This window comes from Onychostruthus taczanowskii, unplaced genomic scaffold, assembly GCF_017590055.1.
Source record: "Onychostruthus taczanowskii isolate IOZ18803 unplaced genomic scaffold, ASM1759005v1 scaffold10, whole genome shotgun sequence".
Taxonomy (NCBI): domain Eukaryota; kingdom Metazoa; phylum Chordata; class Aves; order Passeriformes; family Passeridae; genus Onychostruthus; species Onychostruthus taczanowskii.
Genome location: NW_024496526.1, coordinates 16,574,962 through 16,602,887, shown reverse-complemented (window position 1 = coordinate 16,602,887; position 27,926 = coordinate 16,574,962). Strand labels below are relative to the sequence as shown.

Here is a 27,926-nt window from a genome sequence, read left to right as displayed (position 1 = left end):
AAAAAGGGGAAAAAAAGGGGAAAAAAAAGAGAAAAACAAAGGGGAAAAAAACCCTTATGAAGCTATTAAAAAGCATCCTCTAGGCCAAGATGCAGACGGAAGGAGGGGCAGCAGGAAGGCAAAGGAGCGGCGCTGGCCCGGCCCCGGAGCGGAGCGGGAGCGGCGCTGGCCCGGCCCCGGAGCGGAGCGGGAGCGGCGCTACTCGGGGCCCGGGAGGGGAGGGCAGGGCCAGCGCGCCCGCAGGCTCCTGGTGACGCTCGAGGCCATCCCCAGCAGCTTCTCCTGCATCTCCAGGAGCTGCCTGCCGGAGTAGCCGTGCAGATCCTCGGAGCTCAGCTGGGCTGCCAGAGCCTGGATCTGCCCCATGAGATCCACGGGGGGCTGCTCGCCGCTGCCGCCCGCGTCCGCCAGATCTGAAAGGAGGGAAAGGAGATGAGTGCAGGAAAATCCGAGCAGAGTTCCAGCTGGTTTTGTGCAAAATCACAGCTCTGAGCGGCCTGCAATGGATTTATTCAGTGGGAAACATTCCCAGCAAAGGCACTGCACCCTGCCCGTCCTCGGGGCTTGATCACGATTGGAATGATAGAACTAAACCCAAAATAAAAACAAAAGGATGAGGTGTTCCCACCAGGAGAGAATGAAGACAGGACAGCAGAACCCTCCAAATCCAAAGCAAAAAGCCACCAGCAGGTACCTGCTGCAAGTTTTTCCTCATCTCCACTCAGAGATTTCTCCTCCACATCATTCCCAGGCTTCTCTGCATCTTCAAGAGCTGTGCTTTCCTCCAACACTCGAGATTTCACCTGGGCAATTTTGGGGAGAGAAAACATTTTCAGATTGGGAAAAAAAAAATTTAAATTATGTGGTGAGATATATTTTAGCCTCATAATAAATCCAATCGTTTTTCCTGTTAATAGTTTAACCAAGTCATCTGTATCTTGAATTCATGGTACTGAGGCAGGCAGGGATTAGGTTTCAAAGTGCTGTTTTTAATGAAGGAAATAATCATTCATTATACAATCAATCACATCATTCCTGCTGCAGTAAATGAGATCAACAGTGGCTTCCTGGGTGCTAAAATTCAACTTTACCTGTTGCTCATGGTATCCTTTCAGAGCCCTTTTGACATTGGAGACTTTGGGGGAGCGGATGGGGAGAGTTTTGATCTCCAGAGCCGTCAGAGTGCTCAGGTCTCCCACGGTCTTGATGTTCTTGGCCCGGATGAGCTGCCCCAGGCCCCTGGCACTGCAGCAGGGGAGGGAAAACGGGTTGTTGGTACACAATCAGGGAATATCCTGAGCTGGAAGGGACCCACAGGATCACCAATCCCAACTCCTGGCCCTGCACAAACTCCCCATCATTGTGGAACTTTTCAGTCATCAAAAAAGTACTTCAAGAATGCCAAAATAGTCAAGTCTCTTCCTCACCCACCCAACCCCAGTCCCTTTAAAGAATCCTGGCTGAAACTGTGGTTTGGTAGGTTCATAAGAGCTGAAATGTCACCTCCAAAAGCAAGAAGCCACTGACCAGATGTTGGATGTGATCTGAGGTAAAATGACATCCACAGGGGCTTTGCAGCCAGCCAAGGCAGGGTACACGAACTCCGAAAGGCACGGCAGAGACTCCTTGGCCATCTCTGTGATCTGGGATAACACAGGAAAAAGTATTAAATTAACTGTCACACACTGAATACAGGGAAAAAATAATAGAGAAACATGAACCAAAGCACTTCTTACTAAACACTTCTTTGAGCTCTTAAATTTAAGGGAACGAGATCCTGGGGACAGAAATCCTTTGGTTGGAGTGGTAATGTGCTGGATAGAAAAAGAGGAAAAAAATATCTCAGGGTGGTAGGAATTTAGTCAATGGTAGGAATTCAGTTAACAGTAGGAATTCAGTTAACAGTGAGATTTTAGCCCCTGAAACCTCAGAGTTCACTGGAGTTCAGAGTAACAGAATGAGTCAGGCTAAAGCAGTTTTGTTTCTTACACTTCTGATCCTCAGCCCTTACAACTGTGTGTAAGTGACTACAAACATGCACTAAGCCATGCTATTTATGATAAACACACAAATACTTGGGACACACAGAACAGTGTACCAGGATTTTCCCCTGACCTGCATGTTAGAGAGGATTTTAAGGCTTCTGGAGGAGGGTGAGGAATGGGATCTGACGACAGGGCTCCTCCTGTCGATGTCGTCTGCCAGGCCCTCCTGAAAAATGGGGTTTGCAAAAGAGACTCGACGGATCTGAGGAGAGAAGGAGGTTTTAGAGGGGGAACTGAACCCAGCACAGCTTGGTGAAATCACTGAGGAGACAAAAAAAACCAGTTTGGAATCACTGAAGTTCTTGAACGACCCAGGGAATGTTTCAGCCAAGGACAGACTCGGGAATCTCTGTGTACAACCCTGAGCATGCTGCTCCTGGTTTGCAGTGACCCAGGGTGCTCTGTTTCAAAATAAAACCCCTCACAATGCAAATCTGCCCGTGCTGGCACATTCCAAACCCAAACCCCACCACTTCTGTAAGACTATTCACAACAGAAACCAGTAATTCAGCAGATTTGGAATGATTCCAGTTCCTCATCCCAGTTTTGCAGCGAGTAGCACACAATTCCTGGGGAATACCTTATTGGCAGGTGACAGGGAATCATCCTCCTGGCTCCTCTTGACCCCTCTCTTGAGGATGCTGGTGGATGGGGAGGCTGAGGGGGACCACGTGCAGCGGGCCTGGAGGCTGGTGGGGCTCTCAGCCACCTGCACTGAGGGATCTCCCCCCACCTTCAGAGGGGAATCCACACTCTGATCTGCCAAGGCCACGTTTTCAGGCACTTTGATTTCAGTTTCCACCAATTCCTCCTTCATCTCTTGATCTGGAACAACACAAGTTTCTCCAGCAGAGTTCTCAGCTTCTCCTTTATCCTTCTCATTTCCTTCTAGCTCCTTCATCTCTTCTTCCTCAGGTTTGCTGTCAACATTCAGCTCCTCAGGCACCTCCTCCAGTTGTCCATTTTCATTTATTTCCTCCTTTTCTGCAGCTGCTGCTTCTTCCCCTTGGTCCCCCGAGTCCGAGCAGCTCTCCCTGGGCTCTTCAGGAACACTCTCAGGCAGAACCTGTTCTGTTTGCTCCTTCTGCTCAGCAGGTTCCTTTATTTCCTCCATGGACTCTGTGGTTTCAGCTGCTGAACCCTCTGGAGGCTCTGGGTTCTCCTCCTCCACCCCCACACTGCTTCCCTGCAGGTTTCCCACATCCATTTCCTGCCTTTCCAAGCTGAAGGTGCTGGGCTCCTTGGGAGGGTGCAATGGAGTGCTCATTCCACACGGAGCCAGGGCCAAGCTCTCCTCCAAATCTGACTGACCAGAAACATTCCCAGGGGTCTGAACTGGGGTGTTCTCAGGCTCCTCCAGCTCAGCTTTCTCCTGTTTTGATTCAGTCACCTGCTGCTTTGGCTTTTTGAAGCAGCAATCACAGCTCTTTATTTTTTTCACCCTTTTGCTCCTCTTGTTCTGACACTCAGGGCTTTGCAAAGAGGACAGCTCAGCACCTGGAACACTTGCTGCACAGTCCCCTGTGCTTCTTTGCTTCTCCTCCTGTTTGCTCTGCTCTGCTGCTCTCCCATCCTGCTCAGACACACAGGGGCTGCCCAGTGACTCCATGGATGCATCCCTCTTGCTCTGCTCCACGCTGGTGTCCTGCAGAGCACCTGCAATCTCAGAGCTGCCAGAGCCCACAACTTCTCCAGCAGCTGCAGGAATTTCCTGCTTTTCCAGGCCACCTGGCTCAGCTGGCACTGCAGCACCCGTGCCAACCTCAGGCTCACCTTTACTGGCCTCCAGTGGACTCTCGGTTTCATTTCCCTGGGCAGCTCCCTCAAGGCTCTGGCTCCCTGCCTGTCCCTCTTTCAATTTACCCTCAAGAGAATTGCTTCTACTCCTCACTTTCACGGGTTTTTTCTTCTTTGTGCTCTCCTCCTTGCCCTCAGAGCTGTCAGCCTCAGAGTTCTCTATGCTGGACAGCAACCCTTGGGAAGATCTCCTGGTGTGGTACCGTGGGCGCTCCACCTTCTGCCCTGCTGTGCTGAGGCTGCCCTGACCTTCCCCCTCTGCCCTGGGGGCATCCTCTGCCCTCCTGCCACCCCAGCTGCCCTCCTCCTCCAGGCCCCTGCAGGCAGCAGAGTCCTTGGAGCTCCAGTCCTCTGCCACTCTCTCAGGCTGGCTGCTCTCTTTTGTGCCGTCTGTGGTTTTCCCAGGAATTCCTTTCTGCTTTTGGGATCCGTCACCTTTCCCCTGGGACAGCTTCTTCTGCCCAGCTTTCTCCTCCTCTTTCCTCCTGTCCCTTTTTGGGAGCCCATCCTCCTTCTCCTGGCTGCCCGAGGGGCTCTCCATGGCCTCCGAGCGTCTCCTGGAGGAACGCCGCAGCTGCTTCTGCTGAGGGGGTACCTGTGGCACCTGGCTGTCCTCCCCTGGGGCCTGCTCAGAGCAGCTGCTGCTCTCTGGGGGAGTGTTTTCTTTCGAGTCCATGTCCATCCCCTGGGCCTTCTCCATTTCTGCGATGGCATCCTCGGCTTTCTGGATGTCTGCTTCCGTGGAGAGCAGAGCCTGGGAGTGGCTCAGCAGGATGTGCTCCACATCCTCCACTGTAGAGCTCAGCTCAGCACTGCCTTCCAGGCTGCCAGGAGCCAGGGGCCCCTCTGACCTCCTCTGGAGCTTGGATTTATTGCCCTGCAGCTCCATCCTGCTCTGCCAGCGCGTCACCCTGCGGGTGACAGCCCCCGCGGCGGGCTCGAATTTTGGAGGCTTTTTGTCTTCCTCTCCAGATTTCTCTGCCTTAGCACCAGCCTTGCTGTCGCTGCTGTTTTCCTGCGTGGCTGCCTCAGGGGCAGCCCCAGGCAGCTCTGGCACAGAGCTCAGTGGGGCTGGGCTGAAGGGCCTGCTCTCTGCAGCCCCGAATTTCTCCAGGGTGATGAAGGACTGGCGCCGGCTCACGGGCTGGGGGGTGCCAGAGATGATGTCACTGGAGGCTGAGCTGTTGGTGACATCTGAGGTGTCCTCCTTCCCTGCTGAGGCCTCCTGGGGAGCTGCTTCCACAGAACTTGTCTCCAGCCCCTCTCCAGTGGATGTTTCCTCTGGGATCATCTCAGCTGACTCCTCTTTGGCCTCCCCCTCGCCAGCGCAGGCTGGGCTCTCTGAGTGACATCCTTCACTCCCCACGTTTTCCTCCTGTCCCAAAAACATCAACAGCAAAAGGTTTGTCCTAGGAATCAACTGGAATAGCTGTACTTGTCCTTCTACTTGTTATATTGTACTTATAACAGTCAACTGCAGTTCTGGTGCAACAGAAAACAACACACCCACAAGGTTTTTCTAACCACCAAATGATTTGTTGTCTGTGTTTTGATAGTTATAAAACACACTTTTAAAAAACCATTCAATCCCAAAACAAAGAACTCCAAAAATGCTTGAAGAGTTGCTGTATTTCACCTGGTCTGACTGGCACTACAGTTAGCACAGCAGTGTTCAAGGCAAGTCCTCCCCAAGAGGAAATCAGGATTTACAATCCTGACCCCAGTAAAACAGTGTGGCAGCACAGGCACATGGGTGACCAGAAACTGCTCACATAAATCCCCCCATTCTGACATCAAATACCCAATGATTTGGCCTAAGTGATATTCTAATTAATCCTAAAGGAACAAATTATATGAAGCAGAACACAGCACTGCAATGGTGTTAAATTTTCTCTCACTTGGTGTTGAGAATGGAAAACAAATCAGAAAACCTCTCATTTTTGGCAGAAACTGATTTTAGTCACCATCAGACAATGGGAAATTACCTGAGGTTGGTTTGCAGTGTCTTCTTTGGCATTTTCTACTGAAGGTGGCATTTCCCTAGAAGAGAATTACTGAAATCAGTGTGCTGCTAAAGGAGAAACCTTAAACGACCTCAACTGGGTAAATCTACTCACAAAGAATCTTCCTGGCTCTGGCTGTACTGGGAAAATGAGGTGGTGTCCTGGGAAGCATCCAAGTTGTTGTACATGGCAGGGATATCAGCTCTAGAACAACACCAGGAATGGGAGTCAGACTTTTCTCTGGAATTTATATCTCCTTATTTCAAGGCCATATTTTTCAGCTGCATTAAATCTTTCTTTTTGGGGAGTAAAAGCTGTGATTGGGATCCCACTCTGCAAAGAATTCACCACAACCCAGAGGAGTTCCTGCCTCAAGTCCTGCTTACACTGCTTCTGCTGCCTAAGCACACAAAACACAACAATATTATCTTATCACATTAAAAGAGACCATTCTAAAGATTCTTCTGCAATTGAGATGAGTCTTGGGAACACCCTAATTCCTGACCTGCTGCTGACTCAAGAAATCCTTTCCTCAGATTGTTTTACCCAAACCTTTCATTCCATGCTTTATGAAAAATGACATCTTTTATTTCACACTGTCAGTCCCCAAGTAAAAATACGAACTGCAAATTCCCCAAATTCAAACAGACCAGAGAGAGTGTATTTAATGAAAAGAGAAAATGCCATTGCAAGAATAATTTGGTTGCTTTATAACAGCAAAGCAAGGAACTCTCTGAGCTTTAAACTTCATAACTTGTATGGAACAAGACTCAGTGACCTGTGGTGGTGTGAGAAACAGGAACTGAAGTTAAGTCAAGCTCAGCTACTCAAGGAATGACATTGCACACAAAGTTGAAAACAATAAATGACACACCTCTTTGACCTAAGCACTTCTTTCTGATGTTCTGTCAATATTCTTGGTTTTGCTTCTGGAGGAATAAACACAAAATCAACAGATTTCTCCTCTTCCAGAAGCGTCTCACTTGTTCTCTTAGGAGATGAAAATTCTAGTTTTAACTGGAGAGAGATAAAAAACCCAAATCCTGGGTTAGGAACAAGAAAGGAACTGAAAATCAGGAATTTCTGAAGGACATGGCCTAGCTCTGTGAGGGATGTGCCAACCCCAAAGCCCACCAAACCCCAAATCTGTCACAACCTCCAGAGTGAGGACTGAGGCTCCTTCCTGCCACCCTCCCTCCCAAACCTCAGCAGAGAATTCTGACAGCAATATTAACTCTGACTCTGCTGGGCAGCCCAAGCTGCAAAGAAAAATATTTCAGCATCCCCAAAGCCCTGATTTCATCCTGCAGATCCTGGATTTGATTCCAGGACCCCTCTCTGGGAACACTTCACCTTTGCAGGTGTTGCTTGCAGGTTGCTGGACTTGTCTTTGCCGTCATTTTTGGGTTCATTTGTCTGGGCCAATATTGAATCTCGTTTCTGGCCCACCTTCACCTCCATTCCACTGATCTTTGCATCCAGCTGGGAATTCTCCATCTGTTCAGACAAAACCACCCTGAATGCACTGTGGGAAGGAACTCCAAGCTCACAAACCCACCCTGTGGTAACTTCTAGAATAAAACCATCCCACACTCATTTCGTCTGAACTTCGCAGAGCACAACTTAAAAAATGAATTATTTCAAATTAATTCCTAGAACTCAAAATTTACAGTTCAGGAAGCGGCAAAAACCAGCTGAGTCTTTTTATCATCCTGAACATGAAACCACTGCAGGTCAATCAGATTAAAAATCCCAGCTGACCTTTCACTCCCTGCTGAACAACTCCCACGAAATCCCAACAAAACATTTACCAGGTCAGAGAAGGGCCCACTGCACTCCTCAGACACCTCAATGCTTTCAAAGCCAGGCAGCAGCAGAGGGATTTTCTTTTTGGCTTGGCTCAACACAGACCTGCTCAACAACAAGAACAAAAAAAAAAAACAATTTTAGATTTATGGGAGGGGGAAAGGTGCAGAAGAAGAGCAGCAGCTGGCAATAAGCTTGCACAGGGAATCAGAACGGCACAACACCTCCCTGTGAAGATGGCAGCAATAAAAAGCTGATTCTTACTTGAGCTCCTGGGGGTAGGTGAGCGAGGAGGCCTTGGCAAAGGTGCAGTTCCAGAGCTGGGCGCTCTGCTGGCGGATCTGTTTGCTCCTGTGCTGGAAGGCCACGCACAGCACGGGGCTCAGCTGCTGCAGCAGCTCAGTGTCACAGGAGCCCGGGCAGTGGCACTGCAGGCACTGCAGGATCTCTGCCAGCAGCTTCTCCAGCTCAGGGAGAACAAAGCACAGGGGTTTTAGTGGAAATTTTCAACTGAGATCTGAAATGTTTCAATTGTAAGTTTCTTTTCAACTTTGTTTTTATACAGCCTGAAATATCGCATCGCATAAAAGTCCCAGAGCTGAGTGATCCTCACTTCTGGAATTTAAATTTTAAATTTAAAATGATTTAAAAATTAAATCTCTACCCTATCACATTTTCGTTGTTTTTTTTAATACAGAAGAAATTTCAGAGCTCTGCTGTTGCACATCTCCCCCAAGCCCAGTGATTTCTGCAGCAAATTTACCTTGTTGTTCAGATTGCTGTAGACTTTGGGTACCTCAGGGAGCCTGCCAAAACAAATTCAATTCATTTCTATTTTGCTGTCTCATTTAGCCCAAGCGTAAAAATTTAACAGACTATAATAAACTCCAGCACTACACACTTGTTTTAGTGAGCAACTTGGTGGAATCATTTTGTGAAATGAGCCTCAGTTGGGGTTTAAACAATTTCCTGATGGAGTTTCCCAGATCATCCTTTAAATTCCATGGATACTGATATGCTGACTTCAGGAGGAATTAATGGAAAAGTCAGTGGTAATCAGTACAAATTTAAAATTAAATTAAATTCTTATAAATTAACTTCTAATTGCACTCTAAATGCTCTCCTTAAACACATATCCCAGGCCCCGTAAGTATTTGCATTAAAAGCTGTAATATTGGCATTAAAAACCTGAAGCACCACTAAGTAATTCCATAAACTAAACCATTCCATATAAATAAATATATTCCATGTACAAAAAATCCTTAGGTACAATTAGCCAGAAAAATGTGAGCAAACTGCACATTTTAACTCGTTTTATAAGCCTGTGACCTGCAAGCTGAAGAGGTTCCTAAATTTTATTTGCTTTCACATGTCTTCCTTCAAAAATATTTATCCAACTTGTCCTTTTTCAGAAAAAAAAAAATAAATAAAAAAACAAAACAAACAAAAAAAAACTTTAAAAAAATATCTCTTCTGTTTTTATGAATAAATGCAAGGAAAACATTGCTCAGGAAAAAAGCACCAAGCAAAGTTTTTTCCTTCCGCTTAAAAACTTCCAGGATTTCAGTGTACACCAAGAAACTACCATTCATTTCCTAGGAAATTTACTGCAAAAAAAATTTTTATTCTTTCCTAAAAAACTGCATTTATTCCTATCAATAAATATTTTCACTGCAGGGCAAGGTGGAAAACAAACTTTGGAGCCCTGCAGAGACGCCAAGAGCGCCAGAGCAAACACCAACGTTCCAAACGCGGAGCTTTCCTCAAGCCCCGCAAACCCTGAGCTCCATCCCGCCCGACCCCAGAGATTTCCCACCAGCTCCCCCTCAACCACTGACTTGTTTTTTTCATAGAACAGAGCCAGGGGCTCGGAGAAGACGGCCAGGGTGGTGCCCAGGAGGGAGGGCAGCGAGACGCGGCTGAGGACGGCGTGCAGCGCGGCCAGCAGCGCGGGGCCCAGCGCCAGCAGCGCCTCCGCGTGCGGCTCCGCGCCGCTCAGCTCGTGGAAGGAGTTCAGCAGCAGCAGCAGCAGCTTGGACAGGGAGCTCAGCTTGCCAAGGGGCTCCTTCTTCTTCTTAGCCCAGTCTGTGGGTGTCTGGGGGGCTGAGGGGCAAAAAATTCCCATTAAAAATTGGATTTTTTTTCCTTAAGCGGCGTGAAAAGACAGCTGAATATTGAGTCTACATAAGAGGCAGAACTTTGATTGCCAAACCAGATCTACGTAGAAATAGTTTAAAATTTAACAACTTAAACACATCTTTAATGCATAAATTGATCTGATTTCTGTTCTTATTTACGCTTCTGGCTGCTCAAACTCTGCTTTTAAGGTTTTAATGGCTACTTGAAAATGAACAATTCCTCAGATAGCACCTGATACACAAATTCTGGAACAGTGAACAGGAGGGAAGGAGAAATAGAATTTATTATTTTATTTGGAAGTGAAGTTTGCATTATGCTCTTCCTCATCAACATTTCCAATTAAAGCATTTCATTCCTTCAGCAGCCCAACACTGCATTTTACTATTTTAACAAATTCCCATGGGGCAGGCAAATTTTAACTACTTTTTTATTGAATTATGCTTTTTTGGAAATTATTTCTCCAGCTTTAAGTGGGAATAGGGGAATAGGAAACAAACCAAAGAGTATTTTATACACAATGACCTTTGTCTTCTGTTAAACTCTGATTTTTAACCAGCTCTTGGAGCCACACATAGAAACCCCAAAATTAAAGTATTTCCTTACATCTGTTTTTGGGCTGGAATTTAGTGCCATAGGGTGCAAAGTTGATGCAGTCAACCATGACTGACACAAGGTGGGTGAGACCTTCCAGCATGGAAAACACCTGAGGAGGAAACAGAAACAAAAATCCATCAGCAGAAAGAAAAATCAATCAGAAAAAAACAAAAAGTCAAGCAGCAAAACAAGAAATCAACAAGGAGAAACAAAAATCAATCCCCAAAAGCGCAACAAGGACAGAAAAAAAAACACCCTTGGTGTTCAGGACAGCAAAGAAACAACTTTTAATTAAAGGTGGGTGAAGTTTTCTGCATCATCAGGTAGACTGATAAAATTCCATTTTAAATACACATTTACAGTGAGGATGGGCTTCCCATTCTAATAATTAAACACAAAGTGTTTGTGTTTTAGGATGAATCAATAAAATGAAGGTCCAAGGCTCACTGTGCACTCAGGCACAAAGCCTGGCTGTCAGAAAAGTCATTACAGGCACAACAATTAAGCTGTCATTAACAGTCAAAGCACAAATAATTTTTAGTGCATAGAAAAAGATGAGCAAAGTTGCTTTTTCCCTTCTCAATCTACCCAAATTTTCCTAAATAAGGCCAAACTTGCTTTAAAAGGAACACTGATATTGTGAGCTAAAAGAATCTGCAATATAACTTCCCACTGAATTTTTTAATTGTCTTGTTTAGTAATTACTGATTTTTAAAAGTGATATTTATCACTTATTTATCAGCATACAGCAGCATCCAAGGTAGATTACAACAATGCAATCCTCTCAATTTCAGGTTTTTTCATTGCATTTTTTTGTGTTTTTCACAGTATTTTTTCCAAAGTGAACTTTATGCATGAAGGATTTATATCCCGAACTAAATGTTCATCCCCCTCCCCTTGTGGTGTGAGTTTGGGAATAAGCAATTTAGGTAACAAAGCCACTGATTCTTTTAAAATCTCCCTTTTTTATACAGCTTTAGGAGTAAGATCCTTAAATTTCAGTGTACAAGGCTGATGGTTCCATGTTCTCCTCCCTAACTGCCTGTGTTATGAACACATTTTACCTGCACAGATCCCATTTACCACCACAATGACACCCATTAATCATTCTTATTAATTAGAAGACAAATCTAAAATCTGCTTAACTATTTGAATATTTAACCTTTATAGCTATTCTCACTCCCTTTTTTCATTTCTCTACCAACTCCTGTCAGCAAAAAGAATTCTTAAAGCTTCAAATCTCCCCCAAGCCACTCCACGCTGCAGAAATCACATCAGAATCTAGAACACACGTTCTCAGACCTAATTAAAAAGAGATTTGCTAAATGATCAGTTTTATACTCACTACTGGAGTTTCACCTTCTAGCCCAGACAGTATTTTGGCACAAAGCTCCTCACAGCACAGGTTTTCTTCTGCTGTTGCCACCAGAGCAGCACAGCGAGCAAAAGCTCGGTACAGGTCGGACCAGGAGCGCAGCAAGGATTTCAGACTTGGCTTGAACAGAGAGAGGAAAACTTGGTAAAATTTCAGTATCTGTGCACAGAGAAAAACTTGCTTTTTGTTTTCTTCTGCTGTTAAAACCTAGGGGATTCTTCAGGGATTTAAGTTGGAGGTTCAGGGTTTTAAATTCATGGTGTTGAACTGAACCCAAAACCCAGGTGACTGAACCCGAAGTCAGCTCTGAGAGTTCAGAGATTTTATAAATGCCACGTTTTGAATTAATTTGATTCATTTGCTCTTACCTGTGGGAATCCCTGAGTGGGGAAAATGTGGGATACTGGCAGCAACAAAGCACTGTACACAGCACTGAAGTTGTGCTCCAGGGCATCCCCCTGGTTCACCTCGTTATTCTGCAACAAGAAAAGAATTTTATGGTTTAACAGAATTCATTTCTTCAGACTTGGGAATACTTTGCTTGTTAAATAAACACTTTTTTCCACTCTCCTCCAAGGAGATTATCTCCCAAACACCATTATCTCCTAGATTATCTTCTGGGAGAAGAGCTGCTAAAATCTGCTTTTTTAGAGGAGACCCCTTGGGGAAGTCGCCTCAAACTGGGACATTTGAATATTTAAGCTTTATACTTATTTTTACTCCTTTTTTTCATTTCTCTACCAACTCCTGTCAGCAAAAGGAATTCTTAAATCTTCAAGTCTCACCCAAACCACTCCACGCTGCAGAAATCACCACATTGGAGTTTACAACATGTTTTTGCACCTGATTACAATCAACTTATTTCTAGTATCACCACACTGGAGTTTACAACATGTTTTTGCACCTGATTACAGTCAACTTATTTCTAGTCAATAAGGTGTTAAAATATCATAATATCATCATTTATAAGGCTTTTATTACACTAAAGATGTCTAACATGAGTGAAACTCTGCTCTAATGAACATCCCAATCTTCCCAATCAGGGATTTATTTCATTTTCACACCAAGCAAACCAACCCATGGTATTTAAAAGTTAACAGTTCCTGGAGGGGGAACCTTCCCATGGTTTTCACCAGCAGGATTATGCCAAGCTAGCTAATTCCAGTACCACTTCAAGACATGGAATTCCTTAAAAAATTCAGATAAACGCAAATCTCTCCTGTGAGGGTGTGGGGAAGAGAGCCAAATTCGCTGAGTAATGAATTAATTACCTGATTAATCCACTCGGTCAGAGGATGAACAACAATGCTCCACATTCTCCAGAGGTGCTCCTTGTTGCCCACCTGGCCTGCGCTCTGATCAACGACACCGAGCACGGACTCGCTGAAAGCCAGGGCAGAGGTGGGCCCAGACAGGGCACAGCCCACCAGAGCTTCCAGAATCCCAAAGAACCTGGGGAAGGAAATTCCACAGCTCAGAGTTTGGCTTTTCCCCCCGGCTGAAACGAGAGGGGACGTAAAAACGGCGTGGTGTTCCCCAAGGGATGCTCAAACCTCTCATCCGTCACGCAGCGTTCCAAGAGGTTGTTGTGGAAAGGCAGCTGGATCAGGAACAGAGCTGGGGTTCCCTGGGAAGAGAAATGGGAAAGGTTAAAACAGCACTGAGCACCTGAAGTGCCTGCCTCACTTCCACGAGTGTTTCTGTACTGCCCTGCACTCTGAGCCACAAATTCACTATTATTATTAATATTATTAGCCAGAAATGTAAATTATTATCATTATTAGCCAGAAATTCACAATTATTATTATCATTATCAGCCAGAAATGTAAATTATCATCATTATTAGCCAGAAATTCATAATTATTATCATTATCAGCCAGAAATGTACAATTATTATTATTATTATTAGCCAGAAATTCACTACTATTATTATTACTATTAGCCAGAAATCCACTATTATTATTACTATTAGCCAAAAATTCACAATTATTATTATTAACCAGAAATTCACTATTATTATTATTAGCCAGAAATGCACTATTATTATGATTACTATGAGCTAGAAATGCATAATTATTATTATTAAAATTAGCCAAAAATTCACAATTATTAATAGCCAGAAATTCACAATTATTATCATCACTATTAGCCAGAAATGCATAATTATTATTATTATTAGCCAGAAATGCACTATTATTATGATTACTATGAGCTAGAAATGCATAATTATTATTATTAAAATTAGCCAAAAATTCACAATTATTAATAGCCAGAAATTCACAATTATTATCATCACTATTAGCCAGAAATGCATAATTATTATTATTATTAGCCAGAAATTCACTATTATTATTATTGCTATTAGCCAGAGATGCACAATTATTATTACTATTAGCCAGAAATTCACAATTATTAAAAGTTGTCCAAAATTGTCAATTCTAACAATCTGACATAAAAATAAGAGGGAAAACTGGAATCCTAAGATGCTGCCAGATCCTGGGATTTGCTCATTTCCAGGTGACAGCAAGAGATCTTTGTTCAAATCTACCACAAATATTTCAGGTTTGCTAATGCTGAGAGTACTTAATAAAAGTATTTAATAACTGCTAATTAAAACTTCAACGAGGAGCACACTCCTTCCCACTCAGTCTGCTCCTCCCTGAACAAAAACCCCCAAAATTCAGCAGCATTTCAGCCTTTTTTTCTCAGTTTTTTGTGATTATTGTCTGAATATTTTCTTATCTGTCCCCCCCTTCCGACGCAGCACACAGAACATGACATTCACTAATGAACATCAGCCCTTTTTGGGCAGTAATTTCATTAATTAGACAGAATTAAACGAGTGAGGCATGCAAACAAAGTCTGCACTCTGCAACATGAAATAATTTGGCTTCTCAGAACCTTTCAGCATTAATGGAGTCCCAGAATTAGTTCAGACTTACATTTAAAAGATCCATATCAGCAACCTGGTAAGCTGGGGATCCCAACACCTTTGGAGGCAACTCTTGGACAGTGATATCAATGAGAGACTAAGCAGGGGAAGAGAAAAAATACATTTAAATATATTTTTCTGAGAGTCCAAATCTTTTAAGCAACATGTAATAAATACAAAAAAATCCACAAATAAAATAAAAAAATTACAAATAAAATACGAATAATTTTAGAATTGCAAATATAGTACAAAAATTGCAAATAAAATAAAAAATACAAATGTAATACAAAAAATAGAATACACATAAAACACAAAAAATATAAATAGAATACAAATATAATTTTAAAATTGCAAATATAATTCAGAAAATGCAGATATAACACAAAAAATTCAAATAACACCAAAAATACAAAGCCCACACCAAAAAAAAAAGAATCCCCCCAAAAATACAAAAAAACCACAAAAAACCCAAAAACCCCCACAAAATTATATATAAAAAAATAACAAAAAAAAATTACAAAAAACCCCACAAAATTACAAAAGAAACACCGAAAAAATTTACAAAAAATACAAAAAAAATTTACAAAAAAATTATAAAAAATTTACAAAAAATGTACAAAAAAATTACAAAAAACCCCCCAAAAACTACAAAAAAAAAAATCACAAAAAAAATAAAAAATTTACAAAAAATTTACAAAAAACTACAAAAAAAATCACAAAAAAAATTACCAAAAAACCCCCCAAAAATTACAAAAAACCCCCAAAAAATTACAAAAAACCCCAAAAAATTACAAAAAAATCACAAAAAATTACAAAAAAATCACCAAAAAATCACAAAAAAATCCCAAAAAATTACAAAAAAACCCCAAAAAATTACAAAAAAAAAATCACAAAAAAATTACAAAAAAATCACAAAAAATTACAAAAAAATCACAAAAAATTACAAAAAAATCACAAAAAAATCCCCCCCAAAAAAGCAAAGCTGAAACAATTCCCTTCAGCTAAAAAACAAGGAAAAATTCCATCCAGAAGGTCTCCAAGGTGTTTTTTGAGGCCCAGGAGAGCCATGTAGCCAGTTCTGCCTCTTCTCCTGACAATGCTTCTGAAGCAGAACTCACCAGGACCTTCTGCACGGGCAGAGCGTTGGATCTCACGGTGTTTTTTAAGGCCTGCAGTAACATGGTCAGTATTTCTGAGCCTTGCTTCTCCTTCTTATTCCCTGCAATAAATATTTCCAGTCAGAGCAGAGGAATGGTCACTGTGAGCATCATTCAGATTTTCAGTGTAAAAGCAAAAAAAAAATCTGTGTTAATTTGTAAAAATGTACCAAGTCCTTCAGAGATTCAGGTATCAGTTCTGCTCACAACAGAAATGAAATTTAAAAATTTAAATAAAAATCCTTCAGGTTTAATTAGGAAATGGAAACACCTTTGTTTCATTTAGGATTTGAATTTTGTTACATTAAAGTTGTGGAATTTTGTGTTCATCTAAAGAATGCTTCTTCATGTTCTGTTTGATTTTCAATAAAAAAGTTTGCATTATTAAGCCTATTCTGGACTTTCCTTGGATAAAGGATGTTTTTAAAATAGGAAACAATTTGTATACATCTGCAGACTCCACAGTTTACTGTGGAACAGAATTTCCATGAAGAAAAAAAGAGTCAAAAACTTTTAATTTTTGTCTCCATTCCTCAATACTAAAGACTTGAGGAAGGGTTGTTTTTCTTTTGAAATTGCTTTAAAATAGAACAGAATTATTGGTTCAGACTAAACCCAGGCAATGAACAATCATCAGTTTCTGGTCTAGTTTAAAAATAAACCACCTCTGACTGGTGAGCAATGCCAAATTAAAGAAAATGACCCTTTTTACCTGCTTCAATTGCTGTTTTTACATATCCATTTATGTCCTTCCAGATAACATTCAGCAAACAATCTGCAAGGCAACAATGCTTTTATTCGGTTTGCAATAAAAATATTCAACAAAACTGCAGCTAAAATACAAATTGTGCTAAAGGGCAGGTTTCCATTTAAGCCAAAACTCAAATTTCAATGCAAGTGAGACCAATTTGACTTTTTATAACATCAGGACATCACCCAAAGGGTTGATTTTCTTATGTTTCCTTGCCCACTTGATTTCCCAGAAAATGTTGAAATTTCCCCACTGAATTCTTACCAGGAACTTCTTTTCCAATTGCAATAAAGCCATCCTGAACAGCATTTATCAGAGTGCTGGCATGCTTACAAAAAAAAGAAGGGCTACTGATCAGTGGGTACTGGAGAGGCTCTACAAGAACAAAAAAACACATTCCATAAACCTGTTACTTTGCAGTTTACTGGGAAAACAAGCCTTAAAAATAATCAAGTATTTGTGTATTTACAGCATTTTCAACATAAAGGTATCTTAAAACTGACAAGACTTAGAATGAAATGGTTTAAACTCAGACGAGATTTGAGGTGGCACAAATGTATTTTTTACAATTAAATATAAATATCAAACTCACATACCTAAGCTAAGCACGAGTTTGTTCTGCTTAGCAAAATCCACAACTTGTGGTCCCATGAGGAAGTGGAGCAGCATTTCAAAGCCCAGGAGCTGGATGGAGGGGAAGAGCTGCCCTCCTGCTGAGCTGCTGTTCAGGGCCATCCTGGGCGTGCCTGGGCTCACCAGCAGCACAGGACCTGAGGCAGGGCACAGAAATTCCAGGGAAAAGGATAAATCGTGGAGTGCTGCTGGCTGAAAGGCACCTCTGACAGCCAGGTTTCTCAGATAAGTGGGGTTTGCTATCACAGCCATATTTTCCCCAGGATTTTAAATATCTGCCCCAAAATTGTGAGTTATGGGACAGTAAATTTTATTTTGGCCATCCAAATCTCCATGGAAGCTGTGGTTACACAGCCAGTGAACACTTGTATAAATCTGCTGCTACAAAACAGTTTCCATCACCTGGAACAGAAATTTAAGAGGTCTTGGCAAAATGTTGTGACCAACTCAGCTGTGATCTCACAGGACTAAGATGAACTTTTTTAAGAAGGGAAAACAGGAAACTCCCCAAATTGAGGGTCCCTGAGGCTCCTGATTACAGCAGAACAGAATGGCACAAGCCATGGATGCCAGGCTTCCAGAAAAGCAAGGAAAACCAGGAGTTCCTTACTGGATAATTAGATATAAAGCTCAAATAGAGGTGGTTTCACATGTGGTTGAAGTATTAAAATCCCTGATGGATCATCATCACTGGACAGGGTTTGGTGGGATATTGGGAAGGAATTCCTGGCTGGGAGGGTGGGGAGCCCATCCCTAAAGTGCCCAAGGCTGGCTGGCCAGGGCCTGGGACAGTGGAAGGTGTCCCTGGAAGAGCTTTAAGGTCCTTTCCAACCCAAACCATTCCAAGGCTCTCTACCATTCAGGCAGAAACTAAAAATGCCACAGAAATAAAAGGGCACATATAAATAGCACTCAAAGATGAAAAAATGAGATTTCAAACCAGAGCTCCCTTGCAACAGAGAACAAAATTCAGGCCACTAAAACTGCTCCTCAAACTGTGATTGGCACAACTTTTGAAACTTTAAATAATGACTGCAACAGCCTCACTTTCCCCCATACAAATCACACAGAAAAATCACTGTTCTGAAGAACAAGAACTACAAATGAAAAAGCAGAACGTGACAAACAGAAGAGATGAGTCTGTGCACGTGAGATGGAGCTGGAAATTTCCACAGGTTGATGTTTCAGTACCTGGTTTCTGCCCAGGGGCTGCTGAGCCCAGGCTGGGGTTGTTTGGCCGTGAGGGAGTTCCTGGGAATGCAGCAGCAGGATCCACACTCAGGGTACTTTGGATTAGTGGGACACAAACCTGAAAAAGGATCCCAGCAACAGCTACAGCATGTGCAAGCCATAAAAACTCATTTCAATCAGCACAGACTGGGCTGCTGCTCAAAAATCAGAGTGCTGAGCCCAGGCTGGGGTTGTTTGGCCGTGAGGGAGTTCCTGGGAATGCAGCAGCAGGATCCACACTCAGGGTACTTTGGATTAGTGGGACACAAACCTGAAAAAGGATCCCAGCAACAGCTACAGCATGTGCAAGCCACAAAAAACTCATTTCAATCAGCACAGAGTGGGCTGCTGCTCACAAATCAGAGATTCTGGGTATTTAGAATGAATTAGAATGTCTAATCAAACACAAATTCCTGGTGGGTGCAGTATATTTCAATAATCCTAAGAAAATACTTTTCCCTCCCTTTACTCCCATCTTGAGGATTAATTTAATTAAATCCAAGTGTTGAAACAGGTCCATTCCACTTACAGTGTGACTAGAAATGAAACACCTGCATCATTTTTCTTTCTATCTTCCTAAATATTTTTTGGTCTTTTCACCAGTTTTCCTATGGCAGCCTTTTCCAAGCCCACACTTCCTTAGTGAAAGGAGAGAGCTGCCTCTATTTAACACATTTATAATCCATGACTGCACCCAGGGCAGATTTTCAGAGATGCTCTCAGGACATTCCCACAGACTCTCCAATATTTTGGGGCTGTGAGTCCCAAATAACCCTTCTACACAATCTGTAAGCCATACACCAGGACAAACTGGTTCCTGGAGGGAGTTTGATTTCAGTAACAAAGCAGAAAGGGATGAAGCAGGACTATTTTACATTCTGCTGCACAGGGATCAGGATTCCTGCCAGCTGAGTTACCTGTTCAAAGTTTGAGGGCAGGTGAGGCCCCAGTCTCATCAGCAAATACCACCAGACCTCCAGCTTGGTCAGGGCCAGAGCCTCTGTCCTCACGTGGATGGAGCTCAGGGGCTGCATCAGCAGTTTCAGCCTCTTAGCACTGCACAGGATGTCTGGGGGACCCAAAAAGTGCATTTTGAACAACACAGATTATTGAATCACGCCTCAGCAAAATCTGATTAAACCATGATGGGTTTTTTTTTTCCCCAGTATCTTTTAGCTTCAAATTCAATTAACAGTAATTTGCAAAACTCAACCATACCAAGCTTTCAAATTCTCTTACTGCTCTAATTATTGCTTAGAACTCCACAAAAATCAAGTATTCATTTTCAATACAAAGGCTGAAATTAAATTTTCTGCATTCCAACCTGACCCCACTAGAGAAGGGAGGTTGGACCCAACCTGACCCATTTTGGGATTCTGAGATAAGCAGAAGAAATTCCCTCTTGCTTGCTCTGTTAGGTCCCATCTGCTCCAGGGACAGGAAAATCAAACACTGAGTTTTCAGAACACAGAGAAGCACAATCAAGGTAAAAAATATTGTGTTTTGACACAAGGTAGACTAAAAACTTGTCCAGGTCCAGGTTACACCTTTAAAAGAACTTTTTTCTAACACCTCTGGAATCCTGAAGTGTTGCCTTTCTCCAGTTAGATCACACCACCCAAAACAAAACACACACAATGTTTTATTCTCTATTTCACTGCTGTTTGGATCATTTATGGCACTACAAAACACAGTTTACAATTTTATTCTATTTCTAGCATTCCCAGCAGAAAAATTAGAACAGAACAAACGATCAAACTATCACCTTGCCTCAAAAAGAAAAGAAAACAAGGAAAAAAACCAAGAAAAATGTGAATTTTAGCTATGCACACAGACAATTAACTTTTCTGCACCATTATGTGGCTATCCAGTGGCACACAAATAATGCACTGGTCACTAACAGATTATTTTTTTCCAGTTATGCATTAAAGTACATATTCCAGTACGTACATTTTTCCAGCTATCTATGACTTGCATTAAAACAAATCAGGCTAAATATTTTTTTCAGACCTACCTGGATTCAGAGCAAAGTTATCAATGAGGCTCTTCCATGCAATGAAGGCAATTTTCTTCACCACAGGGGAGCCACTGCGGAAGCCCAGCTCCTCCAGCTGCAGCAGGGAGTTGATGAAGCTGCCACTGCGATGCAGGGTCTGAGCAGGAAGAAATTCACCATTAAAAGAGATTTTTGCTGCTCCAAACTCCTCTCCTAAAGATTTATTCCTTTGCTGCTTACCTTTCCAAGCAATCTGACAAACAGGGGCCACAGCTTTAACACGAAGGTCTCGTTTTTTGAAGAGAACAATTTCTGAAGTTCGGAAATTAATTTCTGCAGACAGAAAGAAACAGAATTTCTACAAGAAATGGATTTAAAATATTCCTAAAACCACACACTGATACCAATGTCTGGGGACACAACCAACAGACAAGATTTGAGATAATGCAAATATATTTTTTACAGTTGAATATATATATATAAAAGTCATACACCTAGACTAAACATGAGTTTGTTCTGCTTAGCAAAATCCACAGCTTGTGGTGCCATGAGGAAGTGGAGCAGCATTTCTGATGTTTCTACATCAGAAGGATTTCATTCTGCTACCACCTGAGTCTCTTTTCACTTGAAATTTACTGCTCTTATTCTCACAGTGGCAACCAACAAAGCAAAATTCATGCCTTCAAATATTTGCATTTCCTCCAGCTGTGAAGTCAGAACACGCCCTGACCCCAAACACCAGCTTGTTTGGTTGGGTTTTTGAGCAGAAAATAAGGAAAAAAAATAAATGAGCCAAGTAAGGCCAGTCCTGGAAGTGGAGGGGAACATGAAAAGCTTCATCAAAGACACCAAGGGGCTGCTGCTGCACAGGATGGGGACTCTTAAAGGACATGGAAAATGCTTTCCCTGTATTTACATTTCCATCTTTTTTTTTTCCATTAAAATCACTGGCATCAAGAAGTTGGAAAATGCTTTCCCTGTATTTACATTTCCATCCTTTTTTTTTTCCCATTAAAACCACTGGCATTAAGAAGCTGTCAATGCACAGGAAATGGAATGAATGCTCCCCAGCAGCCCCAGGTGCTGACCAGAGGCCCAGCACTGTCACTCACTGTGGTCATCAGGTGCTCGGTGACAGCTGCCACCTCCTGCTGCTTCTGCAGGAGCAGTGGCATTCCCATCTCCAGGGCAGTGGCACCTCTTAACTGCACTTTGTGAGCTGAGTGGACAACCAGGGGGATGATCAGCTTGGCCCACCTCACAGCCTCTTCTCCCATCTGGGCTGGAGCTTGCTCTATTAAGCTGGATCCAAAAAAAAACCAAACCCAAAGAAATAGGGATTACAGATCTCCAACAGCAGCTCAGGCACTCAAGTTATCTTTGTATCATCGATAAATGCTCTCATTTAATCCAGGATTTACAGGAAACCATCTCAATTTTTTTAATCAATTGTATTAAACCAGCAAAGTTCAAGTGTTATTTCAGATAAACCTCTCCAGAAGCACCACGGTCTGACTGGAGAGCTGTGCTTTCCATTTTATCACAACAATTTGGGCACAGGAGCTGAGAGCCTGACAGGAATGCACAATGCCCAAGGAAAGTTTGGCCATGAACCATTCCTGGGAGTTCCCAGGAGCCCAGGCAGCTCCCACACAGCTGGCAACAACTCCCAGCAGCTTCTGGACAAATCCCAAGGCAGGTTTGGACAGACTCCATGAACACTGGCCTGCTCAGAGCTCTGATTTTATCCTCCTTTTCCCAAAATAGCACAGCATGACAAAATTCCACACATTTCTACCATCCCACCCACACCAAAAAACGTGGGGAAATGGGAATATCTGGCATATATTCAAGATAGCCTGAATCTAGAAATCCTGGGGTTTTGTCAAGTCTCCCCCTTTTCCCCAGGAAAGTCAAATCCCCATCCCTACAGTTCATGGAGAATTTGCTGCACTAAGGAAAAGTTCTGCCCTTCAAGTCATTTTGTTAAAGCCAGAGGACAAGAGCTGTTTAAAAGAAATATTTAAAATGGATTTGCAGCTCAAACCAGCTGCCAAAAGTTTAAGAGAAAACTTAAAAAAAGAGGGAAGATACAAGCTCAATGTATTTACTAATACAGAAATTAAATCAGCACTAAGATAAAATTTGAATTATTTCAGTTCTGCTGACCAGAACAACGTGCTCACAGTGATGGTCCTAAAAAGTCACTTTTGGAATGAGACAGGAATTTCAAAAGTGTTATGGGAAACACTGCACTAAAATGCGTTGCCAAGGGAATATTTCTAAATAAGACATTTTTAAATAAACCCCCAAATAATGGCAGAGAATTTCTCAAGCAGGCAGGTTCTGGAGACAAAATGTAAGAACATGACTTGGGAATCACAGGTGAGAGGTGGGAAGTAATTCCTGAAGAGCCACTAAAAATGAATGGCTAATTTCTGCATCACAATAATGACATCATTATTAAGGTAATATTTTAAATAATTATAATACACAAAACAAGTGGTGCACAGCCCAGCAGCTCCCCAGTTCACAACTCCATGGAATATCCCCTGGTCACTTGGGATCAGCTGTGTCCTCTCCCAGCTCTTGTGTCCCCTTGTCCCTGACTTAGAGCAAACTCTGCTCAGCAATAACTAAACCACCCCTGGTGTTATCAACACCATTCCCATCCCAAATCCCACCCACAGCACTCAGCAACCACCTCCAGCCCAGTGACAACCAGGGCAACACCAGAGGAAAACAATCCTTAACAGAATAAACAACTCAAGCAGCTTTAGAGGTTTTTTCTTCAGTACATTTAGTGCCACTTGGGATTTGTATGAAGAGTTCCCCCCTCAGATAAAGGCTGACAGTGGAATATTGCAGAGCACTCACCGTATAATGACATTAAGTGTTTCATATTCAACCACAACAGACTGAACTTCTCCTTTAGTCAGGATTGTTTCCAGGGTAGAGAGAATATTGGACACCTGAGGAAACAAGAGAACAGCACCGTGAGCACCTGGATACAAAGGATTCCAGCAGGAGCTGGAATTGTCACATTTCATTTTCCAGGATTGTGTTTGGATTATGCCACGTGCTGTTTTAAGCTGGAATATTCCTAACTTTTCTCCCCTGTGATATTCCATTGCTTTCTGATAGAACTGCTCACGTTGCAGCTTTCCCCTCTAGGAGAGCAGGAATTTCTGGCTCAGGTTTGCCAAGAATTGATACCTGCCTGTCAGATTTGATGGGAAATAACCTTCAGATTCAAAAGCTACTGAGTGGAAAGAAACAATTCGCCTCCTCTCCCCAGGAAAAGACAGCACCAAAATGAGAAATGAAGAAACTCACCTCGTTTTTAACAATTTCTGAAGCCTCCTCTCTGCGAGGAATGAGGCCAGAAAAGAGCAGAGAAGAAACTCACCTCCTTTTTAACAACTTCTGGAGGAAAGGCCTGCTTGGAGATGACCCAAAGCGCCCGAGTGCGAGTGTTCTTGTCTGAGGATTTCACAGCAACGCTGTTCACTGCTGCCAGCAACTCCTGCATTTCAGTGGCTGCAAGAGTGCACACAAACCCTCAAAAGCCTCTTCAACACGTTCCAGGTCATTCTGCTCACTTACATTTGCCCAGAATCCATTCAGCTGCAAGTCCCAGTGATTTATTGCCTTAAACATCACTCTGGAGCAGTTTTTCTCCTACTAAAGTAGCCAGAAGGCTGAATGTATTAATATGCAAATACTAATAATGCAGTGCATTTGTATTACCTTTAGAAGAATCCATAAAATTAGGAGACAGCTTTATTAAATACACCAGAGCTAAAGATTAAGTATTTAATTATTCAAAACTTCTTGGGTTTTAAGTGAATTTAGCAGCACTTTGGTCGTAACATGACACAAATTTATTTTAGAGCCTACCAGAGCTTTTTGTTACTGAAGGTGGTAAAACTGTAGCTCATTACATAAAAAATAATAAGGTTAATACAGGACTTAGATCCAACTAAGAACACAGATAGGGACATTATGTGTTCCTTTAAAATTCAAGGGCAAAAAGTCTGATTTATTGCAAATCTGCACTTTGTGGATGAATGATGTCACGGTCAGAGAAATGGAAGGACAAGTTCACTCCTCTCCCCCAATCAAAAGTACACCCAAAGGTACAGGAGCTGCTTGTCCTCCCTTCCTTTTCAAGTCCCCATTGTTTCCAGGGCTTTGTGACTTCTGGAGCCTGACATTGTGTAATGAAATTGTCATTTATCAGCTGGTTAGAAAAAATGAGAGGAAAGAAAGATACCACATTAGAAATGCCCCCTTCTCACAGGAAATCAGGGGGAATTTTGCACAACAGGAAAGCAGAAGACACTGAAGAAATGGAGGAGAAGAACCAAAAGAACCAATCTCAAACAGGAAAAATGCCCTCTCCCCTGTTACCAAAAACCTGTGGTTTTACCTTGAGGCAAAACCTCAAGTTCTCAAAAACAAAACCTTTTGTGAAAGGGATTCAGCACTTTCTAGGAATGCAGGTTATAAGATTTTGGATTAATTTGAAATAGTTGGGGCTGGACTAGATGACCTTTAAAGGTCTCTTCCAACTCAAACCACTCCATGATTTGATGGAACAAAGAAATCTCCAAGAAAAAGCTGGAAAACGTGGAAAAGCTCTGCTGTGCACTCCCAAATCCTACAAGTAGGTTCTTCACTCTTCTCCCACAAGAATACCTTTTTCTGATCACTAATTCCATACAATTAATTGCTACCAAAGCATTTAATGAAACTGGAAGTTAATAAAACAGAATTAGTGTAAGAGCATGAAAAATCATCACCACGCTTGTGCACAAGATGTAATTAATGAACTGATCACACTGCCCACATTACAGACAAAATTAAAACAAATGCTAAGAAACACATAAAGAAAGAGCTCTGATGTATGTGTTTATAGTCAGTTTGTTTGCTTACCAGATAATTCAGCTGTGTTATTTGAATTAAAAGTGCAGAAGCCCAAGGCCTGCAATGCTGCATTACTGAGCTCCAAGTTTGGACTGGAAATGTGTGCCTGGAAAAAAAAACACAACCCAAATGCACAGAATCTCAGGTTAGAAAAGTAACTGAGAAATATGGAGTTTACTGTCTGAATGCCAGCACTGGTGGGAAGCTGGAAAAAGCAAACATCTGGTGAAAAATCCACCCAGGCTGGAAACCCTCCCTGGATTCTGCACACACCAAATCAATGAAACAATTTGAGGTGCTGAAGGCATTTTTGCTCTCTGTAATAAAAACATCTTTAATGAAATAAATCCCAAATATGCCAAGTTTTTCACTTTGGCTGTGTATGTTGTTCTCTCACTTGAGTCTCCAATTGTTTTTAGGCTTCTAAAACAGAAGGAAAAAATGGCTAAGAACGACCTTTACATTACTCCTTAAAAATCCTTGACATTTTCTGCATATTCTGAAATGTTTCTAAGGCAGCCACAACACACTGTCTCTCCTGGCTGGAAGATAGATTAGACTGTGGGATGCTGCTTAAACACATCCAAGACTCAGCATTTTGGTTTTTTCTGCAGTAATTCCTCATCACAAGAAAGACTTATTTTGCCAAAAAAAAAACCCAAACAACCTTTCCTGTTCTGCCACTACCCTGCATTCCCATTAAAGGCTGGATTCCATGACTCAGAGGTTTTTTCCCAGCCTCAATGATTCTGTGACTCTATAAATGAACTGACATTTGAGTCTTTCAATGCTCACTGACCTTCCCCACCAAAATATATCTTTGTTCACATAAGTGTAAGAGAGCTGAATGGAAGAACCATACCTTGAACACCTTGCAGAGCTGAGGGAAGTGTTTCCTGAAATCTGCAGTGAACGCTTTGCCTCCTTCACCACTCAAGCGACTGCCAGGAGCAGGAGGGGAAACAAACAATATTTACAACATTTAATTACCTTGTAACTGACTTAACTTTCAAGTTCTGACACACAGCAGCTTATTTTCCTGAAGGAAATCAAGGAGCTTTAGCTCCTTCAGTGTTTTCCTGAAGAAAACACTGAAGGAGCTAAAGAGCAAAAATGCCAGCACAAGGTCTGACCCAGCAGCAAAATCCAGTGTTACAGCTCAGAGTGAGTAATGAATCATTTTCTGCCTAAAGAACACCCATGAAAACATTAAGGGCTTCCATTTTTTTTGGTCAGCTCCTATAAAAACATTAAAATTTAGCAGGCAAGCTTTAAATGACTTGCTGCAAATTAGAAAATACATAAGCTTCCATTTTTTTGGTCAGCTCCTATAAAAACATTAAAATTTAGCAGGCAAGCTTTAAATGACTTGCTGCAAATTAGAAAAGACATAGAGGAGCTGAAAAAGAAGCACCTTCCTGAGAGCAGCTCCAGAATGCAGGAAAATCCTGGTCTGACAGGCAGCCAGGATGACTCTGCACATATGTAAGGAACATCCTTGCAGGAAAGCTGGGATTATCCCACAAAACGTTAATCATCAGCTTCCCACTGCAAAACCCAAACCGTGCTGAGTTCAGTCATCCAGGGACAACCTGAGAAACCTGAATGTTGCTGCTTAATACTTACACCAGGAGGGTTTTTTTTTGCTGACACTTATTTCTAGAAACCTGTAAAATCTGCTATGCGAGCAGCTGCAGTTTTAAATTCACTGCAGAAGCGAAGGGAGACACTGAAAGTGCCTTTGCACGTGGTAAAATCGGAGAGATGCAGATAAAGGCACAACCTCACGGGCAAGAAGAAACGCAATGCAAACAAGGCAAAAACCCGAGAAACGCCTGTAAAATTGCCTTTGCACGTGGTAAAATCGGAGAGATGCAGATAAAGGCACAACCTCACGGGCAAGAAGCGCCTTCCAGGAAGAAACGCAATGAAAACAAGGCAAAAACGCCACTAAAAACTTCACCCTTCCAACCGCAAAGCTTTGTCATTACAATAAAGTTATTATTTCCCAACGTTCTTCACCCGCCCCTCCGATCCCCCCGGCATCCGGGGGCGGGAGGCTCCGCGACGCGCAGACCCGGCGAGGATGCGCTCCTTCCTCCCTCCTCTTCCTCCCCTCACTCCTCCCTCCCTTCCCTGCTCCCTCCTCCTCCTCTCCCTGCCCCCAGCCCCGCATGTCTCCCCGCGGCCACGCCAGGCCGGCAGGTCCCGCTCCGATCGCGCTCCCGGCTCTCCCGCTCCCCACGGCCGGCCCCCGAGCTCCCCTCACGCCGCCCGCTCCCCGCCGGCAGCGTGCGCGTCCCCCGCGCTCACCTGACGATGGTGAGGTGCGCGTCCGTCAGCTCTCCCGGCGGCGCGGCGGGGTCCTCCAGGGTGTGGAGCAGCGGGCCGAGGCTGGAGCCGGCGGCGGGTTTGGGCTCGGGCTCGGGGCCGGGAGCGCTCATGGCGATGGCGACGCCGCCGCCTCCCCCCAGCGCGGCCGCCCCGCGCGCCTCCCGCAGGAAGGGTGAATTTGGTTCACATCTTCAGTGCATGGCTC

At 42.9% G+C, this 27,926-nt stretch overlaps 1 protein-coding gene across 1 annotated transcript; it reads right to left on the bottom strand.

Annotated features, from left to right (window-relative positions):
* Positions 1–39: 39 nt before the first annotated feature.
* On the bottom strand, positions 40–27,865 carry RIF1 (replication timing regulatory factor 1). The gene is made up of 35 exons (XM_041408449.1): positions 27,701–27,865; positions 26,250–26,328; positions 25,397–25,493; positions 23,868–23,998; positions 23,336–23,430; positions 21,571–21,760; positions 20,699–20,791; positions 20,477–20,615; positions 19,380–19,531; positions 18,424–18,541; positions 17,196–17,369; positions 16,864–16,974; positions 16,561–16,623; positions 15,810–15,910; positions 14,702–14,788; positions 13,313–13,386; positions 13,031–13,211; positions 12,128–12,235; positions 11,730–11,879; positions 10,394–10,493; positions 9,490–9,754; positions 8,415–8,457; positions 7,916–8,118; positions 7,657–7,756; positions 7,199–7,342; positions 6,720–6,862; positions 5,960–6,049; positions 5,828–5,882; positions 2,626–5,217; positions 2,116–2,247; positions 1,737–1,814; positions 1,528–1,643; positions 1,092–1,245; positions 695–803; positions 40–413 (listed from the first exon to the last, which is right to left on the bottom strand). The coding sequence occupies exons 1-35, from the start codon at positions 27,829–27,831 to the stop codon at positions 199–201; spliced, it is 6,813 nt and encodes a 2,270-aa protein (XP_041264383.1). The 5' UTR covers positions 27,832–27,865; the 3' UTR covers positions 40–198.
* Between the last annotated feature and the right edge of the window lie 61 nt (positions 27,866–27,926).

Coding starts and splice junctions, on each gene's coding strand:
- RIF1 (XM_041408449.1), bottom strand. CDS start 27,831: ATGAGCGCTCCCGGCCCCGAGCCCGAGCCCAAACCCGCCGCCGGCTCC. Junction 15,911..16,560: donor AAAAACAGCAATTGAAGCAG/GTAAAAAGGGTC, acceptor TATTTATTGCAG/GGAATAAGAAGGAGAAGCAA. Junction 14,789..15,809: donor TGCCCGTGCAGAAGGTCCTG/GTGAGTTCTGCT, acceptor TCCCCTGCTTAG/TCTCTCATTGATATCACTGT.